This window comes from Gorilla gorilla, chromosome 5 (assembly GCF_029281585.2).
Source record: "Gorilla gorilla gorilla isolate KB3781 chromosome 5, NHGRI_mGorGor1-v2.1_pri, whole genome shotgun sequence".
NCBI classification, from domain to species: Eukaryota; Metazoa; Chordata; class Mammalia; order Primates; family Hominidae; genus Gorilla; species Gorilla gorilla.
In genome coordinates this window covers 160837768-160861088 of record NC_073229.2, presented here as the reverse complement: position 1 = coordinate 160861088, position 23321 = coordinate 160837768, and the positions used below count along the sequence as shown (strand labels likewise).

The 23321-nt window shown below is 38.1% G+C and overlaps 1 protein-coding gene across 2 annotated transcripts in view; it reads left to right on the top strand.

Annotated features, from left to right (window-relative positions):
* MAP3K5 (mitogen-activated protein kinase kinase kinase 5) overlaps nucleotides 1-23321 on the top strand; it is a 236836-nt gene that overhangs the window by 128481 nt on the left and 85034 nt on the right. For both annotated transcript variants that reach the window (XM_055391191.2, XM_019030003.4), the window contains exons 10-13: nucleotides 5963-6122; nucleotides 8849-9002; nucleotides 14211-14318; nucleotides 22729-22778. In XM_055391191.2, coding sequence (XP_055247166.1) covers nucleotides 5963-6122; nucleotides 8849-9002; nucleotides 14211-14318; nucleotides 22729-22778 — 472 coding nt within the window. The remainder of the gene's footprint in view (nucleotides 1-5962; nucleotides 6123-8848; nucleotides 9003-14210; nucleotides 14319-22728; nucleotides 22779-23321) is intronic.

The following is a 23321-nucleotide window of genomic DNA, read 5'->3' as shown; positions in this document are numbered from 1 at the left end:
GAGCTATGCTACATAGTAAATGTATTATTCTTCCAGAGAATATATTCTTCAAAAGTACACTATTATAGTTAATAAAGTAATGATAAAGCTGATAATGAGAGTGATGTTGATATAATTGATTCTGGCAAGGATCATCAATTTGAACTAAAAGTATTAAATTGAAATGCTTATTTAACAAAAATTTACATTTTACCCCTTTTACATGATACCAAAGCTAACTCATAGATAACTTGTTAGTCACAAAGGAACAAATGTACCTGTAGAATGGGAAGACCCAGCTGTCAGTGATCCATCCTTGTATCACTAATAATAGGGTGGCCAGACATGTGCCCTTAGGACTTTATTATGATAACTGTGAAGTGTACAGCAGCTCTTTTTGATTTTTTAATTTTTATTTTTTGAGATAGAGTCTCACTCTTGTCACCCAGGTCTGGAGTGCAGTGGTGCGATCTTGGCTCACTGCAACCTCCACCTCCCAGGTTCAAGCGATTCTCATGCTGCAGCTTTCTAAGTAGCTGGGATTACAGGTGCGTGCCACCATGCCCAACTAATTTTTGTATTTTTAGTAGAGACAGGATTTTGCCATGTTGGCCAAGCTGGTCTTGAACTCCTGGCCTCAAGTGATCTGCCTACCTGGCATGAGCCACCACATCCGGCCGAGTGTACAGCAACTCTTGTGAAATATTGTCACCAAAAATGTTTAACTTGAATCTTAAGATCTAAAGTTCTCTTAATAGGAATCACAAGCTCTAGAGAAATAAGTCAAATAATCCCAAGAAGTTACATCAGACAGATCAGAAGGTGAGCACACTAGAGCAGCAGTCCCCAACCTTTTTAGCAATAGGGACTGGTTTTGTGGAAGACAATTTTTCCATGGACCAGGGGCAGGGGGTGGTTCAGGGATGATTCAGGCACATTACATTTATTGCGCACTTTATTTCTACTGCATTGTAATATATAATGAAATAATTATACAACTCTCCACAATATAGAATCAGCGGGAGCCCTGGGCTTGTTTCCCTGCAACTAGATGGTCCCATCTGGGGGCGATGGGAGACAGTGACAGATCATCAGGCATTAGGTTCTCATAAGGAGTGCACAACCTACATCCCTTGCACACGCAGTTCACAATAGTGTTCACGCTTCTATGAGAATCTAATGCTGTTGCTGATCTGACAGGAGGCAGAGCTCAGGCAGTAATAAGAGCAATGGGGAATGGCTGTAAATACAGATGAAGAAGCTTTTTGCTCATTTGCCTGCTACTCACCTCCTGTGTGTGGCCCCATTCCTAACAGGTCACAGACCAGTAACTGTCCATGGCCCTGGGATTGAGGACCCTGCACCATGGCACTGCTTGTCTTTTCGAAAAGTCAGGGTCATAAAAAAAATATGTAGAGGGATTGATTAGATTAAAAGAGATTGAGGCCGGACATGGTGGCTCGTGCCTGTAATCCCAGCACTTTGGGAGGCCAAGGTGGGCCTCACTTGAGGTCAGGAGTTAGAGATTAGCCTGCCCAACATGATGAAACCCCATCTCTACTAAAAAAATACAAAAATTAGCCGGGCGTGGTGGTTCACACCTGTAATTCCAGCTACTTGGGAGACTGAGACAGGAGAATCGCTTGAACCTGGGAGGTGGAGGTTGCAGTGAGCAGAGATCATGTCACTGCACTCCAGCCTGGGCAATAGAGTGAGATTCTTTCTCAAAAAAAAAAAAAAAAGTGAGAAATTTAGAGACATAAAAACTAAATGCAATTAATGTTCCTTGATTGGATTCTGGTTTGGAAAAAAAAAAACTATAAGAGACATTTGGGAGTCAATCCAAGAATCTGAATCAGGACTAGATGATAGATAATATCAGTGAATTGTTTTTGTTAGGTGCAATAATGGAATAGAATATGTAGGAAGATTTTTTAGGTATATGCTGTAATATTTCAGAGCGGAATGTCATGATGTCTGTAATTTAATTTGAAATGGTTCAGCAGAAATATTCAGGGAGATGAAGCAATAGCAAAATGTTAACGATTGTTGAAAATATGGTCATTCATTGTAGTTTTATTTTGATGTATGTTTGAGATTCTTCATGATGGAAAATTAAAAAGGATCTAATCTCCACCACTTATAAGGTGTATGGCTTTAGACATGTTGCAATACCTCTCTGGGCTTTATTTTTCCTTACTACAAAAGGGAGATAATCTCTAACTCATCGTGGTGGTGTATAGATTGAGAGAGTTAACATTTTCGGTACACACAGTGCTAGGCATCTGAGTATTCAGTAAAGTCTGCCATTTTCCACTAAAACAGCCTTGAACATAATAACAGCTGCAAGGTGATAAGACTATGATAAAAAGTAAACGATGAAAAAATACTCAGTGTAAGTCAACCAATTTTAATGACAGCATTGGCAGCATTTAAATTGCATAAATATGCAACTGAATCAAATAAATGGTGAAGTGGTTGTTAACACAGCAATGACATACTGCTCATTGCTTAAAAATTCAACCAAAATATTTTTAAATAGAGAAAAATATTGATCTGGAAGGACTTGGTTAAAAAGGTACAACTGAACATCACGAATTGTGCTTTATTAATTTTTCCCTATGGATGAAGAGCCTAAAAATATTGTAGTCTGGAACCAAGTATAACAGTACTCCTGAAATTCTATCCTATGGAAAAAATCCTAAATACAAAACAAATTTGATGCACTAAGATGTTTATTTCTATATTCTGTGTGGGTGTGAGAGAGAAAGAGAGAGGAAGAGAGAGAGAGAGAGAGAGAGAAAGGAAGAGAGAGAGAGGGAGAGAGAGAAAGGAAGAGAGAGAGAGGGAGAGAGAGAAAGGAAGAGACAGAACGGACTTCTAAATATAAAAAATTAGAGCCATGTTCTTAACTCCATACTTAAAAGATTAATGTCTTCATGTAGAAACAAGTTTGTGCAAAGAGCATAAATGCTCATTCACCAAAGAAATACAAACATGAAAAGAGAGCCAATCTCAGCGGTTAAAAAAGACAATGTTCCTTTTTTTCCTCTGTCATATTGGTAAAGATGAATGCACGTGATAGTCCCCCTCACTGGGAAGGGTGTGGGTAAGAGCTTATTGTCAGATGCCTCCAGTGAAAGTATAAATTGGTACAGCATTTTCTAAGGGCAATTAGGGCAAAAATCCATCAACACTAAAAATGGGCATGTCTTCTGTCCCTAACAAATCCACGTTTAGAACTTTATTATAAAGAAATAATTGAGCAAATACACAAAGCTGTGTGTACAAGAATGTTTAGAGTAATAAAAATGGCCACCCATCTACATTTGGGTAAATAAATTATGATACATCCATATGCTAAAATACTAGTTGACATCAAAAATATACATTTTATCCAAATGCTGGCTGGGTGTCACAATCATGTGATAAATGGATGGCAAGGCCAAAACCAAATATCACCACCACAAAATGAACTTCTGAGGTTCAAGAGTGCATCTGAAATTTTATTTTAAAACTATTATTGGGTCAGGTATGGTGGTTCATGCCTGTAATCCCAGAACTTTGGGAGGCCAAGGCAAGAGGATTGCTTGAGCCCAGGAGTTGGAGATGAGCCTGGTCTACAGAATGAGACCCTGTCTCTACAAAAAAATAAAAAGTAGAAACTACAAAGAAATTTAATTAGCCAGTTGTGGTAGCATCTGTTATCTCAGCTAGCAGGTCTAAGGCAGGAGGATCACTTGAGCCCAGGAGTTTGGCTGAGCAACATGGCGAAACCTTGTTTTTCCAGGAAAAAAAACAAAAATTAGCTAGGTGTGGTGGCTCATGCCTGTACTCCCAGCTACCTAGGAGGCTGAGGTGGAAGGATCACTTGAGCCCAGAAATTCAAGGCTGCACTGAGCAGTGATCATGCCACTGCACTCCAGCCTGGGCGACAGAGTGAGACCTTGTCTCAAAAACAACAACAACAAAATTATATCCAGATAGAAGACCGTGGATGTTGTCCTATGCGTGTGTAATATTTTTTTTTTCATCTCGTGAAACAGCAGTGGCAAAGCTGTTCTCTCTTTACCCTCACAAAATGTGAAGAATTCCCAAATGGACATTTTCCTGAAATACTTGTGGTTTGAGTGGAATTATACGATAAAAAGTAACATGAAAAATTTTAAACATTATTTTGTTTCTTTCACAGATAATTTTCAAAAAGCTAAAATCATGACTCTCATCAAATATAAAATGGACACATATAAAATCATGACCCTCAGCAAATATAAAATAGACACATATAAAATATTTTATTTAACTCAACTAATATGGAAACTAGTAAGATGGAATGTCCAGTTCAAAAAACATTTCTATTCATAGACAACAAAGAAATATTAAGATATCTGAGTTTGATTAAGGAAAAAAAAAAAGCTGTTTTGTGTCCACAGGCCATAAATCTTAGGGATTTATCCATTCCACTCTACAGAAATTTGCATCTCTACCGGACAAAAATCTGCAAGTTAACAAGTAAACTTCTGTAAGTCTTGGACCTTTAATAAGTGGTACATAATGAGATGAACTAGTGTCACTTTCCTGAGATAGTCCTTGAGTGGCCTTATCTTCCCATATGATATTGAAATGATATATCCTACCTTTTTGCCTTATTTCTAAATCTCAGATAATTTTCCCAACAATTTAATGTGATGGATGTTAGTGGCACCAAACAATGCTACAAGGATGTATTTTTTTAAGCAAACAAATACTTATAAAATGCAAAAATAATACAAGACACAGTAGAATTGAAAATATATAATGAAACATTAAGAACATAGAAGTTCCAAAACAGTGTTGAAAAAGAACAAAGTTGGAGTATCTACATTACCGGATTTCAGGACTTTTAAGACAGTGACATAACAAGACAGTATTATCTGTCAGTCTAGTTCCTTTTTTTTCTGTTTTTTCTTTTTTTTAGATTTTAAATTTTTTTTCATGAGACAGAATCTTGCTATGTTGCCCAGGCCGGTCTAGTACTTCTGAGCTCAAGCAATCCTCCCACCTCGGCCCTCCACAGTGCTGGGGTTACAGGTGTGAGCCACTGTGTCAGGCATATTTCCTTATTTCTTTAATGTTTTAAGTGTATAATTTTTGTGTCTAAAATTATTATAGCATTTTACTCTTGCAAAATATATATACTGTATACATTTATACTTCAACTGATAGAATTTCAGCATAAAAAAGGTAAGATTTTCCTTTTAAGTTATTTAAGAATCCATGTTATAAAAAGACAAAGAAGAAGGTTACATAACAATGTTTGTATTATGACCTTTTAATTTATGCATATACTGACATATATAAAAATTCTAGATTTATGTACATTAAAGTGACCATAGCAGTTATCCTTGGGTTTTCAAATTAAAGGTTAATTTTCACTTTCTTCTGTGTACCTTTCTGGTTAGTCTGACTTACTATTGTTTTTTTACCAAAGTTTTTATTGTGATAAAATGTACGTAACAAAAATTTCCATTTGAAGTGCACGCTTCAGTGGCATTAAGAACATTCGCACTGTTACGCAGCCAACACCACTATTCACCTCCCGAACTTTTTTATCTTCCAAATTAAAACTCTGTATGCGTTAAACTATCACTCCTCATTCCCTTCTTCCCCCAGTCCCTAGTAACCTCTATTCTGCTTTCCACGTTTAGGAATTTGACTGTTATAGGTACCTCTTGTAAGTGGAATCACTCAACCTTTGTCTTTTTGGGTCTGGCTTATTTAATTTAGCATGTTTTCCAAGTTCATCTATGGTATGTATCAGTGTTCCATTCCTTTTTATGACTTATTTTTACAGTGAACTGAAGCCACCTTAATAATCAGAAACTTAACAAAGCTGTTTTAATCTGAAAAGAGGAATGAAAGCTTAATTTTACTTTTTAGTGAAAACCTGGTTCTACCTGTCTGGGGTGCATTTGTAACATTCTACTTCCTGTTTGTATTCTAGGGGTGAAGCTAAGTAGTCTTCTTGGTAAAAAGGGAAACTTGGAAAAACTCCAGAGCTACTGGGAAGTTGGATTTTTTCTGGGGGCCAGCGTCCTAGCCAATGACCACATGAGAGTCATTCAAGCATCTGAAAAGCTTTTTAAACTGAAGACACCAGCATGGTAATAATTAGCTATTATATGTTGATACAATTAATAAACAGCTCCATATTGTTCCCATATTATATTTATTGAACTGACAATTAGATGATTTTATTTGCTTATAAAATAAAAAGCAGAATATAGAGGAAAATTGTGATATTCATAAAACGTGTTACACATAAATTCTGATGACTTTGGACATAGGTGATGTCAGCAGGTTCCTGACTTAGCCTCTCCTGCACATTGACCAACCCACTGGCCCAAATTGGCCAGTGTCACCCATGTGAATCATGCAGAGGCCACGCATTTTTCACCTGCAAATATAACTTACGTTCGGGGCCTGAGACCACATTTCCACTGCAGCTGTTAGACCTCTACTCCAAACATATGCCCTTTGTTTCCTCTGTGATCTAATCTCAGTTTTGGAATTCTCATTCTTGATTTTGTTTTCTTCTTACTTAGGATTTGACTGATGACACATTTGAGTGTTTCTTATATATGTGTGTTTTTCTAATTTCAAATTGTTCTTGGAGTGCACCCAAATCTCATCATTATTTTTCTGGTAATTGGAGAGGTGGAAACAAAATTCCATCTGCATTCAGGACAATATTGAAAAACAGTGTTGGCCGGGCGCACGGTGGCTCACACCTGTAATCCCAGCACTTGGGAGGCTGAGGTGGACAGATCACTTGAGGTTAGGAGTTTGAGACCAGCCTGGACAACCAGGTGAAACCCCATCTCTACTAAAAATACAAAAATTAGCTGGGCATGATCGCGGGTGCCTGTAATCCCAGCTACTTGGGAGGCTGAGGCAGGAGAATCACTTGAACCCAGGAAGCGGAGGTTGCAGTGAGCCAAGATTGCGCCACTGCATTTCAACCTGGGCGACAGGGCAAGACTCTGTCTCAAAAAAAAAAAAGAAAAGAAAAAGAAAAAGAATTTTTATTAACCATTAGCTATAAAGATTTTAAAAGGCTAACCATGATATAGTGAAAGCCTGTTTCCAGAGCCGCTCAGAGCCCAGGCCACCGACTCAGCTGTTTTCATCACAGAAACCGTGTGAGGAAGAGACCACCATGTTAGGCCCTCATGGCTTTTTAAAGAATTTTCCTCATGTTCGGGTCTCCTTTAGCCAATCCTCCCCAGGGATCTTTCTAAAGATCACAGTGATCTTTCAAAAATGCACACCTGACACTTCCCCTGCACTGAAATCCTTAAATCAATATAGTTTAATTGTTCCTCACAGCCTAAGGAATAAAGTCCATCATTTTGTCTTAGCAAACAAGATTTGCCTTTAGCCATTCCAGCCTCGGCTCTTGTCACACCCCTGAGTTTACACTGCTGTCTCTTCATACCACACTGCTGGTTTCATGCATGAGTGTCTGAGCACGTGCTGAGCATGCCTCTCAGAATGCACACATTCTCCGAGGAACACTCATCCATCACACCTGCTCACAAAGCCGACCTTGACCTAGAGCCCTTCCTCACACCCAAGTCCCTTCTTTAGTGTTTCTGTCATTCTTTAGTTATGCCTCTCTTGATACTGAGCGTATAGCTTTTTAAGTTGTCTCTCTGTTTAATCATATCTCCATGGATATTTATTCTTGGTGTTATAGCACCTTTTGATATTTATCCCCACAGCACTGTGTGCAGAAGTAGGCATTCAGCAAATGATATGAAATAAAGGAACCAATAGATGCACGCATGATATTGAGTCACATTTGCTATTTCTTTACAGTGACCATTCTGATGGCAGTATTTTAGGCATCCTGGTTTTTTAACAAGAAAACAGGCACTATTCTATGCAATGGTACTCGCAGCCACAAAACAGTGCCTTAAGGTTCCACTAACTTAATTTTTATGGAATGTTAACTTCCATGTTTATAGTCCATAAAGCGCCTGCATAGCCATTATCACCTATAATTATCCCACTCCTCATTTTTCCTAACTTTTTCTTTTGAGGCACCATCTGTCTTATTAGGTTTGAGGGTATTTGTATAATATATAAGCTGAGTTGCTTCAGAGCTAAGTAATGATCTCTTATGAAGTGTCTATTTAGGAAAGCTTCCTCAAAGAAGCATAATTAAAAACAAATGCATTAACCGCTTCCTTGAATAGAATATATGCATTTTAAAGTTCAAGTTTTAACTAGATGTATGGCCCTAGTCCAAGTTACCAAGCCCTCTAAGCCTGTTTCCTCCTCTCTAAAATAGGGATAAAATAACCAACGTTATTGAGTTTTTGTGAGATAGAAATGAGATAATGTGTGAAAGCACGGCTGGGCGTGGTGGCTCACACCTGCAATCCCAGCACGTTGGGAGGCCGAGGCAGGTGGATCACCTGAGGTCAGGAGTTCGAGACCAGCCTGGCCAACATGGTGAAACTCCATCTCTACTAAAAATGCAAACCGTAGCCAGGCGTGGTGGCGCATGCCTGTGATCCCAGCTACTCAGGAGGCTGAGGCAGAATGGCATGAACCCGGCGGGCGGAGCTTGCAGTGAGCCGAGATTACACCACTGCACTCCAGCCTGGGCGACAGAGCGAGACTCCGTTTCAACATTAAAAAAAAAAAAAAAAAAAGTGTGAGAACACATGATATGCAACAAATAACGAATAACATTTGGTGAATCTGAATGCATAACTATTAATGTCATATATAAATTACATTTACAGAATTAGACTGGGATACATGGGAACAGGTGGTTCTAAATTTGTCTGTTACATGTTTCATATCTTTTCCTTCTCAGGTACCTCAAGTCTATTGTAGAGACAATTTTGATATATAAGCATTTTGTGAAACTGACCACAGAACAGCCTGTGGCCAAGCAAGAACTTGTGGACTTTTGGATGGATTTCCTGGTCGAGGCCACAAAGACAGATGTTACTGTGGTTAGGTTTCCAGTGAGTACTCTTCCTTTAAATCTAAGTACATTTCTTTATTTAAAGAACATCTTGTACTGTGATTGTATCGGTGCTTGGGGGCTGATTTTTGGTGCCTTAAAACTGCAGTCATCTGGTTAATATCTTTATTTCCCGCACATTGGTTTGCTTTAGCTTACTTTTAAAAATAACTTCTCAAAATCAGAGAAATGAGATCTATTTTTATGTTTTTGCCATGGAATTTGGGTGGTTCCTTTTGATAAGTGGTGGAGTGTACTTCCTAAGCAATGCAAAGATTGTCTCTTGGCTTAGCTTCAGGCCAGCCCGATGTATGCTTTTCCTTAATACTGCAGTTGCGTTGACACGGTCTTCAGTATTATCTCCCGTATTGTGGTGAAAAATATCAGGCTTACCTGCATTGTTATCCCATCCCCACCACCCATTACCCAGGTGGGTCAGAGTTAGATGTAATATCCCCAATCACTATTTACAACGTTTTAGGCCATGGGAAATGACTTGCAGTTTCTGGTCTGCAGCTCATTTTGGCTGATCTCTAGTGGACTTCAGATATATAGATTTAAATGTATAACACACACACACACTTTAAAAAAATTTATTGCTCTTCTCAGATGGTGCCATGCCCCTCTGGATGGTTCTTAATATCGTCCAGCATCCAATTCAAGAATTACTGGCAACTCCTTGTATGTACAAATTTCTTTCCATATCAAAGTGATGCCATAAATCTCTCTGAGCTCTCTAATCTCTATCTTCCATACTCAGAGGTGGTGACAGTTCTCAATTCTTTTTGTGAAATCTTGTTTTCTAGTTCTTGTTGATAGGATCATCTACTTCACTTAATTAAATCCATTGCTGACATGAGCATGCTTTACTCTTGCTTCCAGATGAAGCCTTGAGCTCAGCAGGGCCCTTAAGCAAAAGCCTTTCTAACTGAAACACTTCACTTTATTTTCTAGCCTAGATAATGTGTAGCCTAGGAAAATACTTACCTTAGAATGAGCTGGCAGCTTGCCTCTAGCTGGTGCTCTCAGTAGCAGTAAATGTAGTGAAAGAAGAGAACATAGAATTCAGGTATTTAATTGACTATTGACTTGATCGACTAGAAAACTGGCTATGAAAGGAAACCATTCAAATTAGTCACTTTGAGCCCATTTAGATTAGTATCATATGAATTTGTCTGTCATAATGTAAATATAAGTGAATATAAAAAATATTTGACAGAATTTGTCTGTCATAAATATAAATAAGTGAATGTAAAAAATAAACCAGAAAATATTGGGAAGTTAGGAGAATATAGGTATAAACACCAGTTGAGAGAGGCATCCTTAAGCAAGAAAAGGACTTATAAGACCTAAAGGAAAATATTCACCAATTTGATTTCACTAAAAAATGGATATTTTTGTTTGATTAAAAAAAAAAAACACCGTGAACATGCCAAATAGGAACTGCTAGGCAGGGAGAAAATGTTTTATAAAACTGTGCAAAATTGTCAATTTGCCAAATATGCAAAAAAATCCTATGAAGTGATAAGCAAAATAAAATAAGAAGAGGCCGGGCGTGAGGACTTATACTTGTAATCCCAGCACTTTGGGAGACCGAGGTGGGCGGATCACCTGAGGTTGGGAGTTTGAGACTTTCCTGACCAACATGGAGAAACCCTGTCTCTACTAAAAATACAAAATTAGCCAGGCATGGTGGCGCATACCTGTAATCCCAGCTATTTGGGAGGCTGAGACAGGAGAATTGCTTGAACCTGGGAGGCAGAGGTTGCGGTGAGCCGATACCATGCCATTGCAGTCCAGCCTGGGCAACAAGAGCAAAACTCCATCTCGAAATAAATAGATAAATAAAACAAAATAAAAATAAAAAGAAGAATAAAAAATTTATATGAAGAGATAATTAACTTCTGGTTAGTCAAGAAAATGCAAATTAAGTGAGACACTATTTTTTTGCCCATTGGACTCAAAGAATTAAAACATTTTACAACAGTTGACACCATTGTGGAGACAAGAGCATTTTTAGAGCCTGCTGGTGGGCATAGGAATTGCTGAATATTCTGGGATTCTATCTGGGAAGGGGATGATAGGATTGTGTAAGGGATCCTGAGGACCTCAACTTTATTTGCCACATTTCATTTCTTTAGAAAACATTTCGAAGCAAATATGATAGCATGTTAACACTTAGTTATCTGCAAGTGGTAGGCACATAGGTGTTATCTTGCCAACATATTTATGGCATATTTGATTTTTCTCAGCAATCCATTTCCTTCTTGAAACTTTGTGGCTTATTTGGGGTCTGTCTTTTTGTGACAAGACTCTAAAATGCAGTGTTTTCCCCCTCATCTCTAAATACTACTCCTACATCAGAATTCATAACTCAGCTACTCAAAAACTTCTTTTCTATAGTTTGTTGTTACACAGAGGATAAAATTGTACAATTTTGTAGTCCTTCTTGAGTTTTCCTACAACGACTTCATCTGTGTGAGTTCTAGAAAATGCCAGTCTACCAAGAAGCTCCAAATTTAATGGAAATTGCTTTAGGATTAACCGCTTGATTGTTTTCTTATATTTACGTGTATGATGAAGCGTTGCAGAAACTGTAAAGATATTGCTTTAAAAAATAATGAAAGCCATATAGATGATTTTTAAATCTCAGTATACATAATAGCATAGCAGAAAAACAGGACAAATATTTGGGTAATAAGTTGTAACCACTTCCGGAATTTGCCACCCATGCTCTCCCTCATAGAGAAAGGCAGCCTTTTAGTACCTGTGGGGCGATCTTGGTCGCTGCACCTTGTCATGTCCTTAGCATAGCATCTTCCGTGGCTCACACTACAAAGGTTGCATTAGGTGTTGATTAGGATGATAACATTATCCTTCTTTTGAAATGCATCTAAATAAAATCCAGGATGGCCGATTTTAGAAAATATTATTTGATTGTTTTTATTTATCTCAATACTGTATTCATTCTCATTTCTCCAAGAATTAACTGTGACTCTGGGCAAAAGAAAATTGAAAGTTTATTTGGGAAATGATTTGAATGGTACCATCATTTATCACTTCAATTTATTCTTTTTTCTTACCTCTCCTCTTGGTATATTTCCTTTCCTTCTTACATTGAAAAGTTTGGAGACCATCAACTCATTATCTAATGTCAGGAGAGAGGAAGGAGAGACGTATGGTACTTCAAAGACCCTGTAGAAACTTAAACATCTGGTTAATATCTATCCTTTATAGGCCTTGCAGTCTTCCTTTTTGATTCAGATACATGAAATTAGCAGTTAATTATAATATTAACCTAAAAACAAGGAACTAAAAGCAAGAATATATAAACTCATAAGTGAGGTATATCTACCTTTAAGGCTTTGTCAAATTGCCTCCATTCCTTGGTCTGTTTCCCAGCTTTTCTGTGACCTCTGTAATGTGTGCTATGCATTTCTCACATTTTGTCATTTCAAGGATAGAGCAAAGAGCTCAACAAATATTAGACAGTGATAGTTACAACCTTGTTTTTATTTCCTGTCTCAAGTTAGGGACACATAGTTCAGATTTTATCTGTTAGAAATACTGAGATGACAATAAAGACATAATTTAACAAGAGAGGAGTTAGTGCTTTTCTTTTCTTCTGTTGAGTATAATAGTGTGCCCACATAATTTGGGAATGGAGTATATTCTCACTCGTCAATGAAGAGAGTTGGATGATATTTTGGGAAACCCACCTTTTATTCTCTATTGTTTTGATTTCATATACATTGCGATACTCAGATATGAGAGCACTATTTCTGCAAAGTTTAGATGGGAAAATGATTTTCATTATTCATCATTACCGCTTATGTCTCTGTTGGTTGGAATTAAGATTTTGATTCACTGGGTGAGTTTGTTCCTGAGTCAGAATATGTTCACTTATGGGCTCTCACTGTGTGTTTATTTGTTGCATAGCCCATCTTATTTTCACAGCTAGAGACTGACTGAGAATTCTTGGAGCCCTTAACGTTTTTAATATTCAAAGAGTAAAGAAAAATTGTTTTTTTCTACCTCCGTTTCTCTAGTTCCCTGTGCCTTAAGTAAATGCGCTGTTAAGGTAAGTTGAGAGTAAAACAAATATGCCCAGATTCTTGTGCCTTCTTTCTGAGGGTGCATTTCATGTTTTACTGTATTATGAATCTGTAATTCCTTATGGGTGGAGCCTTCTGAAGGAGTTTTCCTCCACTTTTATTTGGAAAACTTGCTTGATTCAAGATTAGTTCTAAAGATAATTTTCTTGAGTGTTAAGCAGTAGAGTAGAATGATTATTCCAGTTCCTCTAATAGTTAAGTATTGACTTTTCTTTTTTTAAACATTCCTAGTGAAGTCTGCCTAGGAAATTTGGGCCAGGAAGATGCCTTTAAGCATCTATACAAGTAGATAATGAATCATAGCACCTTTGAAATCAGGGCATGTGTATTATTTTAGTATTATTCACTCCAAATGTGAGATATTAGTAATAATATAATACTTCATGCTGTCCTTTGATGGAGATTCTCAACTCATTTATCACATACCCCTTATAGAGCTTCAAAATAGGAACAAATTTTATTTCTCTTTTTCTCTTACAAGGCTAAATGTATCATTATTGAAGACGCCAGTTTCATCTGGAAGGCAGTGCAAAAACGTGTTTATTATTTCATATAGCTAAGTTTGTTTCTTTGGTTTATATATAAAACTCAGGAATAACCAAAACCATTTCTAAATTTATTTACATGGGTATGAAAACCATACTACTACATCTGTATGATAAAGTGTGATAGCAGAAAACTAAAATAAGGATGTGACATTCTATGTATGGACCTTTTCTGTCTTTCTTTGACACATTTGTATTTATAGAAATAGCTTATGTAGTACATGATAAAATAGAAGATTTTTTAAATTTATCACTAGTAGATTCCCTGAGGATAGCTGAACCCATGTATGGACTTCAAAAATTTATTTCTAACCTTATTAGCAATACAAGGTGATGCATTATTGAACCTTATGATAATTGATAAATACTGTAAAATGCTTGAAGGATTTATAGGAATAACAGCAATCAGAAGTTGAAATGGTTTACTCCAGGAACAGATTCAGAAGCTCATCCAATAATCCTCTACGTTGGTGCTGGGGTGTTACAGCAGCTCTAAGTGGTTTCAATCTTAAGTCACTGATATTAGTTTCTTTGCCGTATCTTTTCAAGGTATTAATATTAGAACCAACCAAAATCTATCAGCCTTCTTATTTGTCTATCAACAATGAAGTTGAGGAAAAGACAATCTCTATTTGGCACGTGCTTCCTGATGACAAGGTAAATTGTGCAATTATTAACACAAGAGCATTAGTAACAAAGGACTTTACACCCTTCTAGCATTTACATACTCCAGCAAATGTCTGTGTTAGTTAAGAAGAAATAGCTCAGCTGTGTGTCTGTCTTGGCATAAATGCATTCCGTATTATAAAACTTGTTAAATTTGAATTATGAATTTTTATCAGTATTAATAAAATATAATTGAACTATTTGGATTTTTATTATAGATGGCATAACCATCCAAAGCATACTCAGAATTGGAATATTTCTCTTTTGTAAATTCATGCCGTAAGTTATGCACCGAAGAACTAATACTTAAAATACGTGACATAAAAGATGCATATGTTAATTTTAGGAAGCCTGTCAGAATGATGCCACTTTTAATCTTACACTGGTACCATTATAGTTATCATTACATCTAGCTGTTTTGTTATCTAAGTAGTTGCCAAATCTCAGATTAGCCACTGACTCAGTGTGCTGTGCACAAAGTGAGGTGGGCTGTGCGACCACCTATTTTGAGAAAGATCTTAAAACAGTCTCACTTCCGCTCATAGCAGTCATGTGGATAGGCCTTTCCACTTCTATATTCATCAGTTTTAATGCATGTACAAATCATCCTACTATTTTTTAAAAACAGACATTTTCAGGACCTGGCTTCAGTCCACAGGATAAACCAACAGAAATGAGAGAAGTCTTGTGGAAAAATAGTTCATTTACTTTCTTTCTCTTAACTGTTTCCCAGAATGCCCTTATAATTTTATTTAACCATCATTCATCAACTTACTCATTTGATAAATGTTTATTGAGCACTTACTCTGGACCAGGCACTACCAGACACGGTGTTAGACCCTAGGGAAACAGCTGTGTCCAAAATGAGTGAAGTTCTGCCTCCGTGGTGCTTGCTTTCCACTCAGATAGGGCAATAAACCAATAAATAAATGTATAGGTATATTCAGTGGTGAGAAGGGAAAAATAAAGCAGGAAGTGGAAGCAGGAAGTAAATTTGGGAGTATGGGCTTGCAGTTTTTTACATGTAGACTTGAGTCAATAGACCTGGATTCAAATCCCACCACTGCCCTTGGGCAACTTGGCTTCTCCAAGCTATGGTGTCCTCATCTGTAGAATGAGATAATAATATCCATCTCAAAAGGTTGTTGTGAAGGTTAAATGAAATAATTTGGTAGAGTGCATTTCACAGAGCCTGGCATATAATAGATGTTCAATATATCTTAACTACAGTAACAACAAAAACAATTATAAATCACTGCAGTGTGCATATTATGTGGACTAAATCCTAACTTTGAAACCCCAGAGTTTAACCCTGCTTTGCTCTTTAAATGGCATGGGAGTAATCATTTGGGAGGTTGTTGGTGTTGAACTGGGGCACAAACCTGGCTCTGCATCAGAATTATCTGCAATACCCTGGATCCCAGGAGACCGACTTAGTTGGAATCCTTTATACTTAGAGTGAAGCTTGGACACATGCATTTTTATGAAGATTTATCCATGATTCTGATGTGCAGCCATGGTTGATAACAGCTTTAATAGGGATGTAAACATAGTAATTACTCAATTGTAGTAGCTCAAGAATTATTACATCCTTGACTTTATGCCTAAGCTGGTTCCTGGGGATGCTGCTTTTCAAGATGTGGTTCCCTGGAACACCAGCATTAGAGTCACCCAGGGAGCTGGTTTAATTAAATGGCAGATTCCAGCTGGGCACAGTGGCTCATGCCTATAATCCCAGCACTTTGGGAGGCCAAGGTGGGTGGATCACTTGAGGTCAGGAGTTCGAGATCAGCCTGGCCAACATGGTGAAACCCCATCTCTACTAAAAATACAAAAATTAGCCGGGCGTGGTGGCGCTTGCCTGTAATCCCCACTACTCAGGAGGCTGAGGCAGGAGAATTGCTGGAACCCGGGAGGCAGAGGTTGCAGTGAGCCAAAATTGTGCCACTGCACTCCAGCCTGGGCGACAGAGCAAGACTCTATCTCAAAAAATAAATAAACAAAATAAGATAAATTGCAGATTCCTAATCTGCATGTCAGACCTACTGAGGACAATTCTATGAGGTAGACTCTCAGACCTCACGTATGTGAACCACCACCTTAGGAAGTTCAACAGGAAAACAACACAGCATGTCCATAATCTAGCAAGAAGAATGTCCCGTGCTTTGATGTGTCCAAATCAGCTGGGACAGATCCTTCCTGGATGTCAATCATGGCCAGGCCCTGTGACCTCTACCAGAGTGGCAAGAAATCACCAGTCCCAGTGCTATAGTTTCTAGGAAGGGCAGTATCTTGTGTTTAAAACGAATAGATACTAAGCAGCACCCAGAATGCATGTTATTTATATTTTAATTTGTTCTATGTTTAGATAAAGTTGGTCATGTTAAGTCTTGTAACTTAGTATTTTAGCAGGCACACTAAATGTTGGCAACATGAAATTATATAATAAGCATGGAGAAAAACATCCATTCTCATGCTCTCAACACCAAGTCCATCTAGTAGCACTGAGCAATACCGAGCAGCATCTTTCAGAACTGTGGTCTTTCTCCAATCCCAGTTTGTGAAACGCTGTCCAAGCTGACACTTTTACAAGTCAGTTTGGGACTGGCTGCATCCAAAATTTAGAGACACTCTACCAATAGGTTGTGGTAACTTAAGGATCTTCAGCCAGCAGGCCCCAGATTACACATGCCAATATTTGCCACTGTGTGCAGAGTCAGAAGCTTGATTCTTTTTCATTATTAGAAGTGTCAATTGTATGGAAAAACACTTGAAAAAGTTAACTTGTGATACTAATTTATTCATAAAAGAAAACTTCCTTGCCAAAGGACTTTGAAGACAGGCTTTCAGCTAAGACATAGCTTCCCATGAGACTCACTTCCATGAGTGCAGTAAATAGAGGGAAGACGTTGAAAGAAGTCATTGCCCCAGCAACCCATCAGCAACATTTCTAACATGTCATTTTAATTGTGTTAAAATGCATCATGCTACACCCGAGGAAAGCACTGTTGAGATGATAGTAGAGCAAATCAATCTACCAGCGTTCTTTTGAGTTCTGTGGACTTTGGGACTGTGCTGGTTCCTGAGGAGGACATTATGGGTTCTTGGTCTGTGGCGTTCAGTGAGGAGGAAGATCAGTGAGGCATGGAGTCCTTCGAGAAGGCTTGCTAAAGGAGGTGGAACCTGGACTTTGGCTGTGGGTAGAACTAGAAGAGATAAATGAACACGGGAAGACAAACTAGATTAGAAGAATAAGGCAGAATTCCAACCAAGGCACCAAAGTGAAAGCAAGCATGGGACGTTCAGGGGCCGGCAGAGTCTGACTCATTCCACAAGGGGAAACGTGTTGAGGGAGGTGGGAGATATGATTGGTTGGGCAGGATGACATAAAACTCTAGAGTGCTATGTAAGCTAGGAAGAAGAATTTTAAACATGTGTCGGTAGGAAACAGGACGTCACTGATGTTTCTGAAAATCTGAGAGCTGGCAGGAAGGCAGAACAGAATGTGAATTATGAACCCAGGGTCAGCATCAAAGTGCATAGGTGTGAAGGTTGATGTTAGCTCTTGCATGCTTCGTGGCCTAGGCATCCGCTTCAACTCCTCATGCTTTAGTTGCCATGTATGTAAAATGAGAATAACAGTACCTCATAGAATTGTTGTGAAGATTAAGTGAGAGGATGAATGGAAATCATTTAGCACAGTGCTAAGTGGCTTGGAACAAGTGCTCCATAATGGTTGCTAGTGTAGCTAGAAGACTGATCTGGTCTTGACATTTGATTTCTGAAGTCTGAGGCTCTGGAGGGTCACAGAGAAGACTGTTAGAGGAACTAGCTAGATATGAGGCAGGTAGAGGTCCTAGAGTGGAATAATACAATTGTGACTGCAAAGGGACAGATGATTTGGAAAGAAAAGTATATGACTTAATCACAAATTAGGAAGAAGGATTAAAAAGAGGGAGTAAGTGTAAGGTGACTCAAGTTTTGATTGCATTGATAAAGGTGGTAGGATTTTTAGAAGGAAAACCTGAGTTGTAGAGGAATCATGAGGAATTTCATTTTGGACGTGTTTAGTTGAAACTAATGGCAAGAGTCCAAGTGGAATCATCCAATGGCAAAATTGGGAATAATCAATATAACTGTCTATATACATGTTAGTGATATTACTTTAAAGTGCAGTGCAATATTTATATTGTTTTGCATGTATGCAAGTATATACATACATGTTCTCACAAGCTGAGATACACTAATCATCCAGTGGAAACTACAAAAACTAAGAGCAGTTAGGAGACATGAACATTATGGAGACGAGAGCAGGACTGGAGGAGGAGATTTTCAAAGGCTTGATTGAAAAGAGCAAGGTTATCCAAGGACACTTGGAAACAGAGTGAGGCTAAAGGAATTAGTGATTAGCAAGGCCTAGAGAATGAGTAGAGAGCCAGAAGAATTTGGAAGACAGAAAAAGAACAGAAAGTAAGCCAGAGATTTTTGGAAAATGAGTACGATTTCCAGCAATTTGTTACTGTTTTCTCCTTCCTGGAGGTTCTTTGCTCAGTAAAGTGAGCCTCGTTTTCATTCTCTTATGTTTTGTGACAATTATAGAGACAATTTTTATATTATGCTAAGAAATATTAGGATATATATTAGGATATAAACAAGTGCATTAAATAGGGTTACAAATTTAAGTTATGTACTGTCCATTTTCCATTTTCACCATCTTTTGATCAGGAGGAATTTTATTTATGTTGTCCTTATTTCCTATAACTTTTAGTGCTAAAAAATTCTCCTTGTTCAAAAATTGAAGCTTTCTTGTATCAGTTTCCATTCTGAATTTATGTCAATTTCTTTGCAAACCCTGATTCTATCCATAGTGTATTCATTATCACTACCATTTTCTCAATTTTTTAAAATAAAAGTGGTAAAATTGGAAGGAGGACAAGCAATAAAAACAAAAAAACTTTATTATTACCATGTTACTTTAAAACAACTATAAATAACAGAGAAGCAACCAGTTTAATAGGTCTTATGTTAAACTAAAAATGGGTTGTTTTTATCATAGAATGTTTAAAATTTTTTCCTAAAATTAGAATAGAGAATGTAGCTTTTCATTTATCATGTTTATTTCTTTAGTCACTCCTCTCACTAGTTTTATTCTAACATATGGAATAAATAGCTCTGTGAGCTAGTATATACTTTATACTGCAACTTTCAAAACTTTAAGCACATTGTATACCAATTCCCAAGGACTCTTAGAGAGAGCTACTCTACATTCAGGGGTAAAATTAATTGAAATCCCGATCTTTTAACAGTTCTCTATTTGTTGAATGAATGGTTGCTGCTGAAAAGTAAGTTAGTCCTTGAAGAAAGTCTGCATGTGTACAATGAAAGAAAAACTTAGATTGAGGAAGAGAGAAGTTATTTGCAGGGCGTTTTAAATGGTTATTTAGAATTTCCCCCCCTTTTGGGGGTTGAAGTTTGGGCACCCTTGGCCTAGCTCACGGATTATCCAGCAAAGGCAGGGGCCTAGTGGAGGACTAAGTGCTGACTCTCCTCCCTCACTTCACCTCCAGCCAGTGGCCACTCACAGAAGGCCCAGGAAATTTATGAGGGAAACATGCTTACCCCTGATTCTAGATTAAGATGATTTGATGCTGTCATCCACCAAGGATGCTTTCTGCTACAAACTCCCTGCTAAAAGCAGCTTAAATAAAGAAATGGTATTGCATATTACAAGAAATTACAGACTGAGCATGGTGACTCACACCTGTAATCCCAGCAATTTGGGAGGCCAGAGCAGGAGGATTGCTTGAGGCCAGGAGTTCAAAACCAGCCTGAGCAATGTAGCAAGACCCCGTCTCTACAAAAAAATTTAAAAAAATTAACCAGGTTTGGTGATATGTGCCTGTAGTCCCAGCTGCTTGGGAGGCTGAGGCGGGAGGATTGCTTGAGCCTAGGTAGATCCAGGCTGTAGTGAGCTATGATTACACCACTACACTCCAGCCTGGATGGAAAAAAATAAATTTTGAGGTGGGGTGATTCTGAGGGTAGTTTCAGCATCAGGATTCTGAATTCTGGCTTCTCTGCGTACTCTTGGTGTTAGTCTCATGTTCTTAAGTAGCTAGCTATTCCAAGAAGCACCTCACACAGGCGGCATCCTGGGGAGGAGGGCCAAGCCCTCTCCTTTATACCATAAGTTGTATCACATGACCATGCTTACACCCATCCCCAGCAAGGCAAATGGACTTACCGTAGCCAATTTAGACTAATCAATTTCACCATTCATAAACATTGCCACCTGAACCTGGGCAAAATTTATTTTTTTGTCAGCAGAGGAGAAGGATGGAATGACAGTTGCTGAGGGAGCTGACAGTGCCTACTACAGTATAACTCCTGCCACCTTCAGTCAATACAGTATTAACTTCCAGCTCCTATTCTAGCCCTAACTGGGGCCTGGGATCTGAGGCTAACCCGTTCCTAGAAAATGGTGCTTGTGCTGATTAAATTAGGTTGAGTGTTGGTTTGAGGCCTGTTGGGGCTAATTATAGCTAGCGCTGCGTTTGGCCTTGCTGTTTTCCCTGATTCCCAGACAGATCCCAGGAGCCTTTAAACTACCTGTTGGCTTTACAGCTCATCAGCGCCTCCTTGTGGTGCGTCCTACAGGTAGGTGGGGAGGGAGGCCTCCTTCCACCTTCCATCTCAGGGCTTGGGCTTTATTTACATCACTGAAATGGAACGTTCCCTGGCAGCACTGGCAACCTTTCAGGAACCAAGCGTTCTGGAAATGCTCCCCTCCTTTCCTACAAAACCAGTCCAAAATTTTTACTTAGCTGTTCCCAGAAAAGGATTGATAGAAGATGGGTTTTACCAGTGCTGTCTTGTTAGTATTTGCCAGTTGCTGTGTTCAGGGGCGGGTTTGCATACTGCCTCAGCTCTGCACTTGCCTCCCACCTCCTGCTCCTGGACATGGTCTTGGAAAGCAGCTCAGCTGCAGGCTCTAAGGATAAGGCTGCATTGTACGCAAGTAGTGTACAGGAAACAGCTGCAGCTCCTGGGTCATATATATATATATATTTAGAAGTTCACCTGAGGCCAACAGGATTTAGAAGCAACTTTCCAAATTACCAGCTGAGGCTGCAGTCTGCTATTTTAATTTCACTCCCTCTGTACTCTAGTTAAGAGAGCCACCACATACCTTTTTATGGTATCTTCCCTCCTGGACTTCATGCAACAAAATTTGCTCTGTGTTCATTCAGATCACATCCCCATGACCTGACTGACATGCACTGAAACTAGCTTTTTAGTAAATTCACATCTGACTTGAGAGGATCTATTTTTACTTTTAAGTTGCATTGACCTAGCAAAGAATTATGGGCTGTAGATATAAATTGTCACTTTTGAGTTGCTTTAGCCAAAAGGAGGGTTCTAGGCCACCTCAGAGCCACAAGGCTTTGTCACCCATTTCATTAGCCCAGGCAAGACCTCAGCCTCCTGGCAGTGGGTGGGTAAGAACTCCTTTTCATGGTTGTTTTAACTTTACAGAATTGAATTTCAGTGTCAGTTTATTGCCGTACTGTACTTGCTCAACTTAGACACATGGATAAACTACTTTATTTCTTTAAAAATATTTATGCTATTTTATACTGTTGACATATTTTTAAAGGGATTATCATCCATTTTGTTATTTATTTTAGGGACATATGAATTTGACAATAATTTTATCTTAGCTTTAGTGATAAACTCAAGAAATAAATTCTCACATTTTTCTTTACCTTGGCTCTGCAAATCACCCATGTTTATAGTATGACAATCAAATTTTTGATGTTCAAACTTTATTAGCATATGGAATTTTGCATAAATTAGGTAGCAATACCTTGTAGTTATGATGGGCACTGTACACATGTGTGTTCACGTACATTCTTGCTCTACTAGTTTCTGAAGAAATAGAACTGCCTATTTAGTTGGAAATCTTAACTAAAGATAATTCAGAAATAGTTATCTTTAAAAGCTTGCCGAGATGTTATTCAAATTAATGTTTATCTTTCTCGGAAAAGAAGTATTTCTCAACTGTAATAATAGAATTACCTTGATCATTGACTTTTTTTACTTAAAAATTAACACACAACAGTTATTACTAGATATCAAGTTTTAGAATTTAATGAGACTAATTCTCCTAGGCTCTTTTGGAAGCTGTTTTATTGAAGTACAGGAATTATTAAGTAGAGTAATCATTACCCTTGTGACTTGAGAATGAATTGTGCTTTCCATCCAGATAATTCTTTCATGAAAAATAGTGTACCAGGAAAAATGGCTGTGTATATCACTTTAAAAATAATTAAACAAAATTATTGTTGTTATGTTATTTTCCATTTGGATGACTCAGTATATTTTCTTGTTGTTGTTCTAGAAAGGTATACATGAGTGGAATTTTAGTGCCTCTTCTGTCAGGGGAGTGAGGTAAGTTTCCTTGGTACATTTTGTTAACTTATAAGACATTTTTCTCCACTATTCATGGGCTGGATAGAACTTTTAATCATGATTTTAAAATACAAGGAATGTCAAGAATCGTTCAATTGGTGGAAATGCCCAACATTCTTCAGTGTCACTATCTCCTTTAGGAAAAGATTTGCAACAAAATGTTCACTGCTGGTTGAACTGATTCTGTGCTCCTGACCTACTTAAAATGTAACTGTGGGGTCAATGTGAACTATGGACCAGAATCAAAATGTAGATTACACTCAGCCATGTGGAGGTCCTCTTTAGCTGAGCTGTTGGTTTATGTAATAGGATGATTTCTGTCCTTTTGGTATACCAGGAACTCATCTCCCTTTGCGTGGATCCAAAGCACACATGCCGTCTACTAGATTGTGTCCTGCCACTAATTTTATTTTATTTTATTTTATTTTATTTTATTTTATTATTTTATTTTATTTATTTTATTTTATTTTGTGAGACAGAGTTTTGCTGTTGTCGCCCAGGCTGGAGTGCAGTGGCATGATC